This window comes from Pelobates fuscus, chromosome 11, assembly GCF_036172605.1.
Source record: "Pelobates fuscus isolate aPelFus1 chromosome 11, aPelFus1.pri, whole genome shotgun sequence".
Taxonomy (NCBI): domain Eukaryota; kingdom Metazoa; phylum Chordata; class Amphibia; order Anura; family Pelobatidae; genus Pelobates; species Pelobates fuscus.
This window is the reverse complement of record NC_086327.1, coordinates 42,267,111-42,281,974: the sequence shown is the minus strand read 5'-3', so window position 1 is coordinate 42,281,974 and position 14,864 is coordinate 42,267,111. Positions and strand designations below refer to the sequence as shown.

General features: G+C 40.6%; 1 protein-coding gene across 2 annotated transcripts in view; it reads left to right on the top strand.

Moving 5' to 3' along the window:
- MBOAT7 (membrane bound O-acyltransferase domain containing 7) overlaps positions 1 to 14,288 on the top strand; it is a 148,123-nt gene extending 133,835 nt beyond the window's left edge. For both annotated transcript variants that reach the window (XM_063435955.1, XM_063435954.1), the window contains exons 5-8: positions 8,904 to 9,060; positions 10,042 to 10,402; positions 10,544 to 10,726; positions 13,249 to 14,288. In XM_063435955.1, the coding sequence (XP_063292025.1) occupies positions 8,904 to 9,060; positions 10,042 to 10,402; positions 10,544 to 10,726; positions 13,249 to 13,630 (1,083 nt within the window). In that variant the 3' untranslated portion in view covers positions 13,631 to 14,288. The remainder of the gene's footprint in view (positions 1 to 8,903; positions 9,061 to 10,041; positions 10,403 to 10,543; positions 10,727 to 13,248) is intronic.
- The last annotated feature ends 576 nt before the right edge of the window (positions 14,289 to 14,864 follow it).

Genomic DNA, 14,864 nt, shown 5'->3' with positions numbered 1-14,864 from the left:
TGTAATAATTTCTTGAGCACCATCCTAACATGATTATGGTGTGACTTCAAATCAGGGGAATACACAAGTATGTCGTCCAGGTACACCACGGCACAGACATGCAAAAGATCCCTAAGGACATCGTTTATGAGGTCCTGAAACACAGCAGGAGCATTACACAGTCCAAAAGGCATGACCAGATATTCGTAATGCCCGCTGCGCGTATTAAACGCTGTTTTCCACTCGTCATTCTCCTTTATACGGACGAGGTTATAAGCCCCCCTGAGGTCTAATTTGGTGAAGTACTTAGAACCTTTCACACGATCAAACAACTCAGTGATGAGGGGGATAGGGTAGGCGTTTTTAATCGTTATGTTGTTCAGACCCCTGTAGTCTATACATGGCCTCAAGTCGCCCTCCTTCTTTGCCACAAAAAAGAAACCAGCACCAGCAGGAGAAGAGGACCTTCTAATAAAACCTTTACTTAAGGATTCCCGTATGTACTCCTCCATGATCTGGTTTTCTTTCTCAGAAAGAGGGTAGACCTTACCCCTAGGAGGCATAGTACCCGGTAACAGGTTTATGGCACAGTCATACTCCCGATGTGGGGGTAGTTTATCTGCTTCCCTTTTTTCAAAAACCAATGCAAGGTCTGCATACACAGAAGGGACAGAAACAGAAAGTGGTTTAGCCGTGGGCACATTGAGTGAACAAACAGGACGTACATGAGCCATACAGTCTTGTTGACAAGATTCCCCCCAGGAGAGTATATCTAAACAACCCCAGTCAAGTACCGGGTTGTGCTTAACTAACCAGGGAAAACCCAGAACGATTGAAGCAGTAGGGGAGTCAATTATTTGAAAGGTTAACCTTTCCTTGTGCAAAGCACCCACAGACATAAAGATTTCTTGGGTTTCATGGGTTACCAGAGGTTTCTCAAGCGGTCTACCATCTATGGCCTCAACGGCGAAGGGTGTGGCCTTTTGGATCAAAGTCAAGGCTGCGGTTTTGGCAAAGTTCTCATCCATAAGGTTGTCTGCCGCACCTGAATCGATCAAGGCTTTAGTTGTTATGGTGGTTTTATTGACCAAAAGAGAAACCGTAATAAATGGTCTGGAGATGGACACATGAGGGGACAAGGTCATAACACCCGAGGCCGACCCCTCTCTAGGCCTTAGGTGCTGTAGTTTCCCTGTACCTTAGGGCATGCATTACAGCGGTGCCCCCTCTTACCACAATAAAGGCATAACCCCTCCCTTCTACGGTACGCTCTTTCAGCCTCAGTTAACCCCGTAGCGCCTAATTGCATGGGTTCAGGGGATGGTGGCCTAGGAGCGGGTAGTGCTAGTAATGCAGTGCTGGGTAGGGCAGGTAACACCCGTGTATCCAGGCGTCTTTGACTACGCCTCTCTCTAATGCGGTTATCAATAAGGATCACATAGTCTATAACATCATCCAAAAGAACAGGCAATTCCCTGGATGCTATTTCATCCAGTATGTAAGCGGCCAAACCCTCCTGAAAGGCTGTTACGAGGGCGTCATTGTTCCAAACCACTTCAGCTGCTAGAGTGCGGAATTCGATAGTGTAATCCGCTACAGATCTATTACCCTGTCGTACCCTAAGCAGAGCTTTGCCAGCAGAAGCAACCCTACCGGGTTGATCAAATGTGCGTTTGAAAGCGGTCAAAAAGTCTGCAAAGGACATTGGGGAAGCATTCTCCCACATGGGATTAGCCCATGCTAAAGCTCTCCCTGACAAGTGGTTTATCAAAAAGGCTATTTTAGATCTGTCAGTGGGATAGGAACGTGGATTCATCACCAAATGGATGTCAATTTGGTTGAGGAAACCACGACACAATGCCGGGTCACCGCTGTAGCGCTGTGGCGGCGTCATATGCACTACATGGGCAGGAACGGGTGCCGGAGTGGGAATGGGCTCGGGCACAGCAGCAGCAACCTCCTGAACGGCAGGCTGCAAGTGTGCAGTGCGAGCCAGTATGGTTTGCAAAGCTTGAGCAAACTGATCCATACGGTGGTCCAAGCCATCCATTCTAGCCTCCTGATTAACTAGGAGCTGTGGTATGTCAGCAGGTTCCATTATGGCCCTGTTGTAATGTCACGATTCGGGGAACCCAACACGCCAACACACACACAGACACACACACAGAAAGTGTGCCGTACCGGTCCTTAGAGTGGCCGGGCTAAGCACACACAGAATAGTCAGGAGACAAGCCAAGTAAGGGGAACCAGAAAACAGAATAACGAGAAACAAGCCGAGGTCAAAGGGTAGGAGAAAGTCACAAAGTCAGTATAACAAGCCAGAGAGTACGTAACCAGAAAGCACACGTTCAGTATCAATACTATAAAGCAAAGACCACAACAGGGCAGGGAGGAACAGGAAAGGTAAGTATATAAACCAGAAGGTTAATTCTGATTGGCTAATTTCCAATCAGAATTAACAATCACACGTGGGAGATATCTAAACCTCCCACTGTGATTGAGGCACTGTGCCTTTAACGCCGGGTCAGGTGACTGACCCCGGCGTGTAACAAATTGGCCGGTCTCCCAGCGTGCAGCGTCATGCATGCTGCCACTGGGGGACCCGGAAGAAGACGCGGGCGGCACCCGTGGCTGGGAGGATGCCGCCCGCCGAACACCTGGCAGGAAGGGGACCGTGGACGGCTGGAGGGTGAGTGCCGCGAGCGGATTGCAGCCTCCCCTCACAGCCGCCCGCGGGATCCTGACATTTGTGAAGAAGGACCAGACCACAGATTTCATTCTTAACAGTGGGACGCCGTCAGGTTACACCACAAATGCTACAACAGGCTATTGTGCAATAATTAAGTCACAGTGCAAAATGTAGTCACCATAATTATTATTCTTAGCATGATATTCCAATTGTACAGCTCTGTGGAATTTGTTGGCGGTTTAAAAATAATATTAATGGAACTTTTTTTTTAAATTTTATTAATACATTACTAATAGACAACATTTTATGTAGATGGATCCGATTAAAATATCGGAAGGTCTTTACAAAACATAGGGGGTACTTCTTAGAATGTGTACAGAATTTTGCATACCACAGATGAAAAGGTGTGAAACGTGGACTGACGGGGGGGGGGGGGGGAAGTATATGGAATATGAGCAGGATGGGACATGATACGTGGTACTAGATGGAGTGTACAGAGAATTTAGAATGATGGTGGAACTGGGTGGAATATGGCATGACATATCGTGGAACTGCATGAGAGTACGGCATGACATAGATGGAACCATGTGGAATAATGGAACATGTGACATGGCATCAGTGGGACTGCCCATAAGATGGCTAGAATGTGACATGGCATTAGGGGAAATTACACAAAATGTTGACATAACATGGTAACCATTACAATATGTTATCTGTTTTCTCCGAATGGTGTAGCTCTGAGTTTTGGGTTCTATTTTCTACATCCCCCAACTGAGCAAAGACCTCTGTATATTCTATTGGTTCTTCTGCATCATACATGATACATGAAATGGAATAAAGGTACACATGTAAAGCTTGGAAATGACATGTATGTCACTATATTAAGAAGTAGGACAGTATTCCCACATGCGAGTCATATAAAAAAAAAAAAAAGCATATCCTAATGTTCCTGTATGATTAATAGATTGTGCACAAGTATTTTTTTACAAGGCGCTTCCTTGTAAAAAAATGTAAACATTCTGGGCCCTCACCTTCGAGAGAACATTGCACAAAATACGGAAGAGCCACACACAAGCATGAACAGAAGATAATTCCTGTACTATAGACAGATGTGTTCCTAGTGTTTGATAGTATTTGTTTGCTCTCTGTACCAGGCAGTTTATGGCAGTGTGCAGGTTCATTTATCTAAAGAGAACACACCGTCCATTGTTCAAACAACCAGAAGTCATAAAACAAAACAGCAGTCTACCTTAGAGTTCTCAAAATACAAGCGTTCCATAACACTGAGCAATAAACTCCCATTTTGCGGGTGTATTTAATGTACTTTATAGAGCCAGATTGTGCTGATAAAGAGCAATGCTGGTAAAACTATTATGACCATGACACGGATGGAATGCTCCTGCTGATTGCTCTATTTTTAGAAGTTTTCCAAGAAACGCTCCGTGTTCTAGTCTCCCTATTGGAGACTATTCACTTAAAATGTAATTGTAAAGAATTGCCCTGAGAATTGTAAATTATAGGCCAAAGTGGTCAAGAGAATATATTTTCCAACTCAGTTTCTTTGCATAAAAAACGAAATGGTTTCATTTTCAATCAGATATAAAATAAAATGTATATCTCCTGCTCTGTAAATTAAACTTTAATTACATACAGGAGGCTCTTGCAAGCTCTAGCAAGCTATTAAGAGAGCAGGAGATAATACATTCTAAATTAATCAGAATTTGCAATAAAGGAAGTATAAACATTAGATGACTCTTTACAGGAAGTGTTTAGGAAGACTCTGTCAGTCACATGCAGGGATGTGTGGCTAGGGCTGCATAAACAAGTGATTTAACTCCTAAATGGCAGAGAATTGAGCAGTGAGACTGCAGGGCCATGATCTGTACACAAAAACTGCCTTGTTCAGTTGTTTTGGTGACTATAATGTCCCTTTTAACTAAAGTATTTGTAGTGCTTAGAGTGTCTTTTTAACCCCTTAAGGACCAAACTTCTGGAATAAAAGGGAATCATGACGTGTCAGACACGTCATGTGTCCTTAAGGGGTTAAACCTGTCAATAAGTGTCAAATGGAAAAATATTAATATACATCCTTAGAGCCACCACAGTATTCATTTTGGTTGAAACCAATTATTGTTTGGATATCGGGAGATCCCATTGTGTGATTATTTCCATTATCGTCAGATATAGTGCAGATCTACTAACTACTTGGGAAACTGTGGTGACCATTGAACTGAAATATTTGTTTCAAAATAGCAGTTTTGTTTTCGGTTTACAACAATTTACAGTTTAGTAAATAAACCTCATTCCGATTTTTGGATCCTTGGGGATTTTGCCATCATTGGAAGAACATCAGCTCTTCTTCCTATTAAAGCTCCTTAGATAGTTTCATTAGCAAAATACATAATAGCTACAAGTGTTCTATTCATCAGACCTCTAGAGAACCATTTCCCATCACATTCTGAACATTATGATTCAAGCTGTTATGTCTCAATGGGATTTACAGTCTTCTATATCCTAAATATTGCTACACTTGGGATTTAATTACAGTGCATCTAATGTGAATGTACTTTTAGTCTTAAAGGGACAGTGTCACCTTTTTTGTATTTCTGAATTTGCTAGTAACTCTATAGAAAGCCCGTTAATTTGCAGAAAAAGGTTTGTTTTAATGTTTGTGCTTTTAGGTTGGCCAACAAGTGTAAGAGGCCTGACAAGAGCCTTCCAAATTGAAAGTCAACATTGGCTTGCCTGGATTCTGGTTCACAGAGGACATTAGAGTTCTCCGGAGCAGCTGTTGTCTTTGTATTGTTTGTGTCGGTGCTGGCGTATTACCATTGCTGTGATTTGAGGTCATATCCCAGTTCCTACAATCTCCTAAATGCGTTGCAGTAAAGGGGAGATGAAGTGAAGGGTATGTCTTCGGGTGCACAGCTCATTTGCTCCCCAACGTCTGGAGAGCACAACGGAGCCTCTGAGGGGGCTTGTTATTTTTTATATAGCGCCAGCAAATTCCGTAGCGCTGTACAATGGGTGGACTAACAGACACGTAATTGTAACCAAACAAATGGATGCACCGGAACAGAGGGGTTGAGGGCCCTGCTCAATGAGCTTACATGTTAGAGATGTTATGTATGTGCTTCAGACTAAATATTTTAGAGTGGCTAATTTGGTGTAAGTAGCTAGTATGTATGTGTTGTTACTTATTTGCGTGTTTGAGTGGCTAGTTAGATGTAAGTGAACAACTAGTTATATGTTTGTGTGGTCGATTAAATTTGTGGGTGTTGTTTTAATAAAAGGGTTTGCTGGGTGGCATAAGTTGGGCACCATTTTACTTTTCAATCGAGGCAATAAAATGTTTTGGGCCAACCCTGGTCAGTGTGCTGTCTGTGTTGAAGAGCAGACTCATACACACTACTGAAGGTGAGTAGTTTTGTTCACAGCGAACGGATAACCACATTTAATGTGTTATTGAGAAATATTATAAAGACACTCTAGAGCAAGTTTTTATGTGCTTCTGACAGACAGGTAGACAGACAGATATATTATTCCCTTTCCCTCTGCACAATAAATCAGAGCATCTCACACAGGTGCACAGCGATATCTGATCACCGTCGATAGGATAGCTCAATGGTTACAGCTCAGCGTCTCGGGTTCGAGTAAGTAATTTTAGACTTTCATCTTTACAAGGTCCATAAAATGAGCACCAATGAGTTGGGTGATAAAACCATGAAGGTCCTAGGATGTCCATTACAATGTTACCCTTTCTGAGTAAATGTGTGGATATTGTTATATAATTAGGTTGTGTTATTCAGTGACGAACTTCACATGCATGACACATTTTCAATGTGAGGCCCTAATCGTTGACTACCAAGTGATTTGCCGTGAAGATATATACTCAGAATTCAATAAATATTGCTTAATCACAATAGAAATTTGCTATCGCAAATATTACTGTTTATACATGATATAGCAAATCATCATTGTGTCATTGTATCTTATTAAACCACTAGCTGCTACCTTATGTACCATGGTTTTCCAAAGTTATCTTTAATGCATTATTTCGAGTATTTATTTCTTTGCGTTTAAGCTACACGCAGCTTTTTCACCTTTAACCTGCTAATGAAATGGGATAAGCATTAGCAAGTAACCAGACTCTATCGGGATTGGAGCCAGGTGAGACCAAAGTCTCCTTTATCAGAGGAGGTAACTTGATATTTGAGCGATCAGTCACTACTAATATCTTTGTAGAAAGGCTACCAGCAACAATGACTTTAGGACCTTAAAATCAGCAGTAGCGCCTTTGTACTGACCCGCAATGACCTATCTTAAAAGAGCATTTTCTAACTTCAGGAAAGGAACACAACTGAATGTTTCCAAGAATTTGCACAGCTTAAATGACTGGAAGTGGTATTTACTCTGGAATCAGCTTGTTGTGGTTATTGGAAAAATAAACCCCAGTAGTGTAGTTTTATTTATTTTTTTTAGCAAATTTGGGAAATCATAATTTATTTGCATTTCCCGTCTGGAGACTTTAAGGAGCAAAAGGTTGTTTTAAAACATTAAGAGACAATCGGTGGCCTTCGGCATCAACAGAAGTGGTAATGTGCTTTAAGCTATATATGATGCCAGTCGGATTGCTATTAAATGCACAGCTCAAGGGCTAATTTGTATTTTAATGTCTATTCTCCTCTGTTAATCATGCATTAGCGTAATAAGGGACTTTATGTAAACCACAAAAAAAAAATAATTGAAAACCTAGAATTTGATCTCGTATTTGTGTGGTTGCACCCGAATAGGGTTACGTATTAAAGTGTGACTTGTCAAGAAGCCAAAATTTGTTTAAAATTTTAGACTAAATCAGAGAAAATGAAAACATAGCTGACTGTCAGATTTTTTCCAATTTGGCAATTTGAATTTCAGACAACTCTGTATTTGCATAGCATAATGAATGAGAATGTTTAAGAGAAAGTCAACTTGTGCATAACATGAGTTTGTAGTTATAACTTTCCTATGACCAACACCCTAGACACAACTGGGTAATCCCTAAATCATGGACTGGTAGGGGGGGGGGGTGTGCGGATTTGTTTGGGAACCACTGATCTAGACCTTACTGCTCCTTGAAGTTCTACAAAAAAAGGACATTAACCTGTTCATTTGTGATGGTTAAAACATGCTCTTTTATTTACTAAGAATCTATATATTTATAGATTTCCACTAATAATTAGGCCAGCTGTAAAATCTATTGATATAATACCATTTTTTTCATTGTTATTAGCTTTAATGTGGGCTATCAAAATAGAAAACTGGCCCGAAGGTTCCTTTGGCAAACTGTGATTATGGCTCCAGTTTATCAACTGATTTCATTAACACCTTCACTTCCAAATTCTTTCCATTAGAAACATTATATGTAGCATTATTTGAATCATGGAATGCTTTTGCTAACACATACAGTTGGGAGAGTTTGCCAGTTTCACATACGTAGAGATTGATGTTTAGGGATACCTAATCAAATGAAATGCATGCACATAATTGCAATTTTGTTTAACGTATTCATTCATTTTAAAGAAATATTAGGGAGTATATAAGGGCATTAGAGATTATGTGATTTTACTATCATGCAATAGTTCATATATTTTCTGAGCAAATAGCATAGACAAACAAACCGTATCCTTGTAGTCTTATGTATTGGAAACATTAAGGACTTATCCTGCCTATATAAGGATGACTTTGTATGGGCATGATGCCAACTTACAATAAATACAGCTACCTGGTTAAAACCAGGCATCTGTTAATTGACCTCTCTTTTTGCTGGCAGACACTGTTGTGGAGAGCACATTCAATGCCTATTTTCAGATCTTTCTAGCTCAGGGATAGGCAACCTTCGTCTCTGCAGATGTTTTGGACTACACCTCCCATGATGCTTTGCCAGCATTATGTGTGTAAGAGCGTTATGGGGGATGTAGTCCACAACATCTGGAGAGCCGAAGGTTGCCTATCCCTGTTCTAGCTATTATGCATTTACGGGATGTTCCTCCTCAAAGAACCATGTCATTTCTTTTTATTGTTTGAAATTCATGGCAAGTTTGTCTAACTCGTCATGAACACATTGTCAATCACCAGTAGGGCTACAAATATTTGCACTTCTGTCATACAGCTTTACGTGGGTGCTTTATAAATGTTATTATGTGCAGCTTGTAGTTCTTTGTAACAGTTTAGTACCCTTTCTTTTATGTTTCAGCTTGTGAGTCTTGCAAACGAGGTACAAGAATTTTGCAGACTCAAGAAACAGGATGTGACCTTATTTTCCAAGCCCTCTGTGATCAATGTGATCCCCAACATACCAAGCCTAGTTGAGATTTTTTTCTATAGCTATTGCTATATTGGTCTAATGACAGGTAAACACTTCTGGACGCTGCAGCAAACTAATTATATGTTATACAATGTATCAGCAGGTGGCGCTCTGGAGAGTCTTTAAGCTTCAGCCATTTTGTAAGTGATCTAGGGAGGATAGCATAGCATGGCAGTTGTGTATAATGGTATTATGCTTCTTTATTATAAAGTGTTGGGTGATAAGAAATCTCCTATAACTTGAGCAAAGTGTATATTTGCAGAAAAAAATGGCAATGGTTGCTCCCCTGCAATTAGGATACCGTATCTTGTGGCATCACTGATTGAAAGGGAATTCTCCAATCTGTACATTATATATGCACAAACCAAGTCCTGTCTGCGTGTTCCAGTCCTGCTCATCTTGGCAATGAAATCACTGTATTTGAAGAACTTGCTTAGTTAGGTGGGTTTGTGAGGAACATGTATGTAATCCAGATGACTGGCTTAATGTGGACTCTCTAGCCTCAAAACTTTCTTAAAAGTCTGTCGAGGTTATACAGTAAACATCAGATTTTCGTAAATTAAATTGGGATTAGGCAAAAACCGACGCAAAAATAGCCAAGTTGTAACCTTGGCTGAGTTGTAGAATATTTTTCAGATCAGCTATACGTACCTCAGTTTATTCATGTTGACTTAATTTGTGAAAATTCTGAGTTTAGTGAGTAACTCTATGGGCATACTAGATATGCAAGAAACTGTTGGGGGGGAGGGGAGGCGAATACTTTATCAGTAGTTAGTTATCCTCTTGGGTCATTTGCTTGTAGTGTCGGTGGGTATTCCTATATTTGCAGACATTTGGTAAAGGAAACTATTAGAGAAACCAATCCACAGCCAATTGTTTTCAATATATATCTTATTCCTGGCAGCTTTCTGTTCTGGGTTTGTCTGGGATTCTGTTTAAATTATTAGATTATCCATAATAATTCTGTAAAATTTAGACATTTATTCACATGTTTTTGTTTAATGAATGACTCTTTTCCAATGTTTAGGTCCTTTCTTTCGATATAAAACCTACTATGATTGGTTACATCAAGTAGACTCCACGTCCATCCCAAGCTGGAGGCCACTAGTGGCACGATTAAAGACAACTCCAGTCTTTGGTGTCCTCTTCCTTATTGTTTCCAGCTATTTCCCACTGGATTATGTTAAAAATGATGAGTTCTATGACCGTGGTTTCCTGTTTCGACTCTTCTACATGGTACCCATATTCTTCGTGTTCCGCATGCGATTTTATGTAGCCTGGATTTTTGCTGAATGCGGATGTATTGCTGCTGCATTTGGTGCCTATCCTGTGGCAGCAAAGTCTCGTCCTGGAGGAGGTCCAACTGTGGAATATGCTCCATTAGAAAGGTAAATTTAAAATGTTTTGTTGGAATAAAAAAATACCATCAAGGTTTACTAGATATACCTTACCCTTTTCCTTCTTTTTTGTCTATTTTTCATTGCCTTTATTATTATCGGATTTTACGTTTTCTTGTCCTTACCTAATAGAAACGCTGAAGGAATGAAAGTGGACCTTTCATATGACTATGAGACAGTGAAGAACATTGACTGCTATGGAACAGACTTCTGTGTGAAAGTAAAGGATGGTATGCGCTACTGGAATATGAGTGTGCAGTGGTGGCTGGCACAGTACATCTATAAAAATTCACCCATCAGGAACCTTGTATTTGGGTAAGTTAAATAAAGCATGAATAATTAAAAAAAAAATAAAAAAATTGTATAAACAGATCTTACATGTAGAACTAAGTACCATAACCACTGCTGCCTGCTGTTGTGATTATAATGCCCGCAGTGCACTGGCATCCTCCCAGTGTAAGTAGTGAAACTGTTTTCTAACAGTATGACATCTTATGTGGAGACTGCCAGGCACCTGTCACCTCTTCTTCTTGAGCCCGGAAGCTCCTATAAGGAGCTTCCATTTCCTCCCATGAGCTGAGCCCTACAGTGCAAGGACGGTTCAGTGACTGAGAGTGTCACTTGAATGCTCCTTCCCAGCCAATGAGCTAAGCCTTGCACCGCCTAGCTCAGTATTGCTGCTTCCAAGCTGCAGAGGTGGAGGTGGCCAGCGCCCAACCGACCCTAGTACGTAATCAAACCATTTGCAGCCAGTTTGGATATTTACACTGGGTGGGCCACTCTGTCTGCAGAAGACTGTAGTGATTAGTAGTTGGAGTGTTCCTTATTAGCACAGATTTTCTGCCTCACTTTTTAGCATGAAAGGGACACTTTAGTCACCCAGACCACTTCAACTCATAAAACAGTGTCCCTGTTCCCGTAACATTTATAGAAACTGCAATAATTACATTGTAGGACTAAGACTGCCTGTAGTGACTGTCAATTAGACAGCCACTAGAGGCCCTTCCTGGACTTTTGGTCGCCTGATGCTGTACGTCCTCACGCTCTGCATGAAGACATCCAGCGTCAGTAAAATCAACATAGAAAAGCATTCATTAGAGCTTTCTAATGCTTGTTTTCATTTAATTTTGTCTAAATGAGCAAAAGAACATGTATGTTAGCACAGGTCATTTATGCATGTGCCTGTAGCCGCTATTTACATCAAGCATGTCAAACTTGCGGCCTATGCCACCTGCACTGGGGCCTCTTTGAGCTGTGGCTGCGACCAGCCGCAAGACCGGAAAGATATTTCCTGTCTGATTCTTGTCTTCACTCCAACGGCCGATCTCGTGCTCCCGCGGCCACAAGAGAGCAGAATAGTAATGAAAAAAAATAGAAAAGGGTCATGCGAATCAAAAAATACAGGAAAAGGCCTGTGCCAAGAGGTAAATAGTAAAAATAATACTAACAATACAATACTTAGTATAAACAAGTAGGACAATACAGTGTGTGTGGTCTCACTGAGACAGTGGGACTAAAGTTCTTGTCAAATCACCGAAGAAAAAATCCAAAAATATTTAAATCTCACACGGAGGTAAATGTCTTTATGAGGTGCTTGTTTTGGGTGTAGTGTCCTCAATGTCTTTAGTGGTCCAACCGTCCTGCTTGTATGTAAAACAAAAGCAAGGAAAACCAATGGTGCAGTATGTACAAGCCAGTATAGGTAAAATAAACAGATATGTGCAGTCCACTCACATTTAAAAGAGCTATAGCCAACTCTGGTGTGGAGAGCGTACAGCGGTATAATCCCCGCTTTAATGGATATGTGATGGGAGTCCTCCAGACGGATGGTGTCCAATACTCAGGAGAGGGATCTATAAAAGACAACTAATAGTGCTCTCAGTAGAATAAAATATGCAGTGAACATAAATAAAAATTTACTCACAAGCGAAGTGCAGGCCAACAGCACTGTGGGGTCAGCGTTGGTGGTATGATCCCCACCTCAGATATACTTGGAGTCACATGAAGGTAAAAGGAAGCCAGGTAAAAAAAAAAAATCCAAATATAAAAATGTGTATCTTTTTAATACACATTTTTATATTTGGAATTTTTTACATGGCTTCCTGATATTAAAATATTTTTGGATTTTATTTTCGGTGATTTTACCAGAACTTTAGTCCCACTGTCTCAGTGAGACCACACACACTGTATTGTCCTACTTGTTTATACAAAGTATTGTATGGTTAGTATTATTTACCTTTTACCTCTTGGCGCAGCCCTTTTCCTGTATTTTTTGTGTCGCAAGAGAGCAGAGTAGCAGGCTGTCTGCAAAACAGGCCAGCCACTCCCCCTTCCCTTCTGCTCGCAGTGCCAGAGGAGCATCTGGCCTGCTTAAGCAGAGAAGAGCAGGGCTGGAGTTGGAGGATGGCCGACTCATTTTAAGGTAGGGGTATCAACAAGATAACATTATTTGTTCTTTACAATCCCATTACCAAACTTTTCTTAATATGTCAAGGTAGTTGGACTGAAACATTGGTTATATGCAAATGTGCGTCTCCTAAAAATAAATTCACTCTTTTGTTTACTTTGAAGCCCTGCGAGCGTGAGGACATCTCGTGTGTTAGGCAACTTTTTTTATACTGTACTTTTCCATATAAACCTACGTTTCTATGAAAACTGAAGTTTTTGTTTTTTTGCGGCCCACGTGAACTTAAACATTGTTTATTTGGCCCGTGTTAGCCTTTGAGTTTGACATGCTTGATTTACACCAATACGGTTATGGTGGACTTGTTTATCTAAATTATTTAACTACAAAAATTTCTAATTGTTTTTTTTTTGTTGTGTTTTTTTTTTTTTAGGAGCGCCTGGACTATGCTAATTAGTGCCTACTGGCATGGAATTCACCCTGGTTACTACCTGAGCTTTTTGACCATTCCTCTGTGTCTAGCTTCAGAGGGGGCAATGGAGGCTGGCCTGAGGCGTCATCTTTCTGACTCCGGAAAGATGCTATTCGATTGGGTTCATTGGTTCCTCAAGATGAGGGCTTACGACTACATGTGCATGGGTTTTGTGCTCCTGACCTTCTCGGACACTGTTCGCTATTGGCAATCCATCTACTTCTCGGTGCATGTGCTGGCGGTCCTCCTCCTTATTCTAGGCCGTGTTCTGGTAATGAAAGCACCTCGTGGCCCAAAGAATGTAAAGGAGAAGGAAGAAGCTAAAAAGAAGAGTGAGAACTAGGCAAAAACATTTAGTGACATGCTAGATCCAATATGACATTGTTCTGGATCGGTTTGTAGCCATGAAGTCCTTGTGGTTTTGTTAAACTGGATAGAATCATTGAGATTATACTCTCACAATGTGTTCTGCTTACACTGTGCTAGACTGTGAAAGCCACATCCTATATTTTGGATACAGAGAATGAAGAGGTCTGTTTCAGCAGTATTCCGAGACCTTTATAGTTTAGTCTCAATACATGTGTGCTTCCTGGAGAATGCTACAATGTGTGTGTAAATTGGTCCTCAGTGTATAAGGCATTGCAGATCAGTTTTACTTACCATATTCCTCAACAAAAACCATATCATTTTTCAAGTGACAAAGACTTGCATTGTATACATCTGCGATAGTTGGCTGATCGCTATCTCTGCCTCTTTCTAATGCATCATTTGTTTATGATCTAATCTGTTGCTGTGCCGAGCAAAGTGCTATCTATCGATAACATGGGGTGGTTTATTAAAGCACAGGACAGACATTACGACAAACCTTTCACATTAGCAGTAGAGGCCTGCAGTGCATTACCTTGTTCAATGCTTCTGGAATGTTTGACCTCCAAATGTGTTTTTTTTTATTTTTTTATTATTATTGTCATTGTTTTTTATTAAATGGTAGAAAGGAATTTGTTCATAGCAACAACAAAATTGCAAGTAAATTGATAGCTAGTATTATTTTGGTTTTATGAATAATATGTCATGCTGAGTTAAAGGGAAATTCTGAACGTCATAATAACTTCATCTTGACGTAACAATTTTGGTGTGTAGATGCTGCTCCTGCAACCTTGCAAATGACAACCGTGCTGTTTCTAAAAAAATATTTAGCAGTTTCCGTGCTGAGAGAGGAGCCTCCTAATGCACTAAATGCTTCGGACACAAATTGATTCAATAATGGAATCTTGTTTGACATCCAGTGTTAGCATGCAAATTCACTGCATTCAATGATTCTCTATGGGAAAACAATGGATTGGTGGAATGCGTTGACAGCAATGCATGGGCCGTGTGTCATTATTAGTTCTCTTTGATAAGTCCTTGATTTGTCATAAGTCTTCAGGGTTGATAACTCCAGTGTTAGAAGACTGGGTTGACTGCTATATATATATACATTTTTTTTAAAGAGAGCCCAGTGTCAGGATTACTAGTTGATCTAGCACGTAGAATTATATCACACCTAGGACTAAAGGTAACGTCTTACCGGGCCTTAG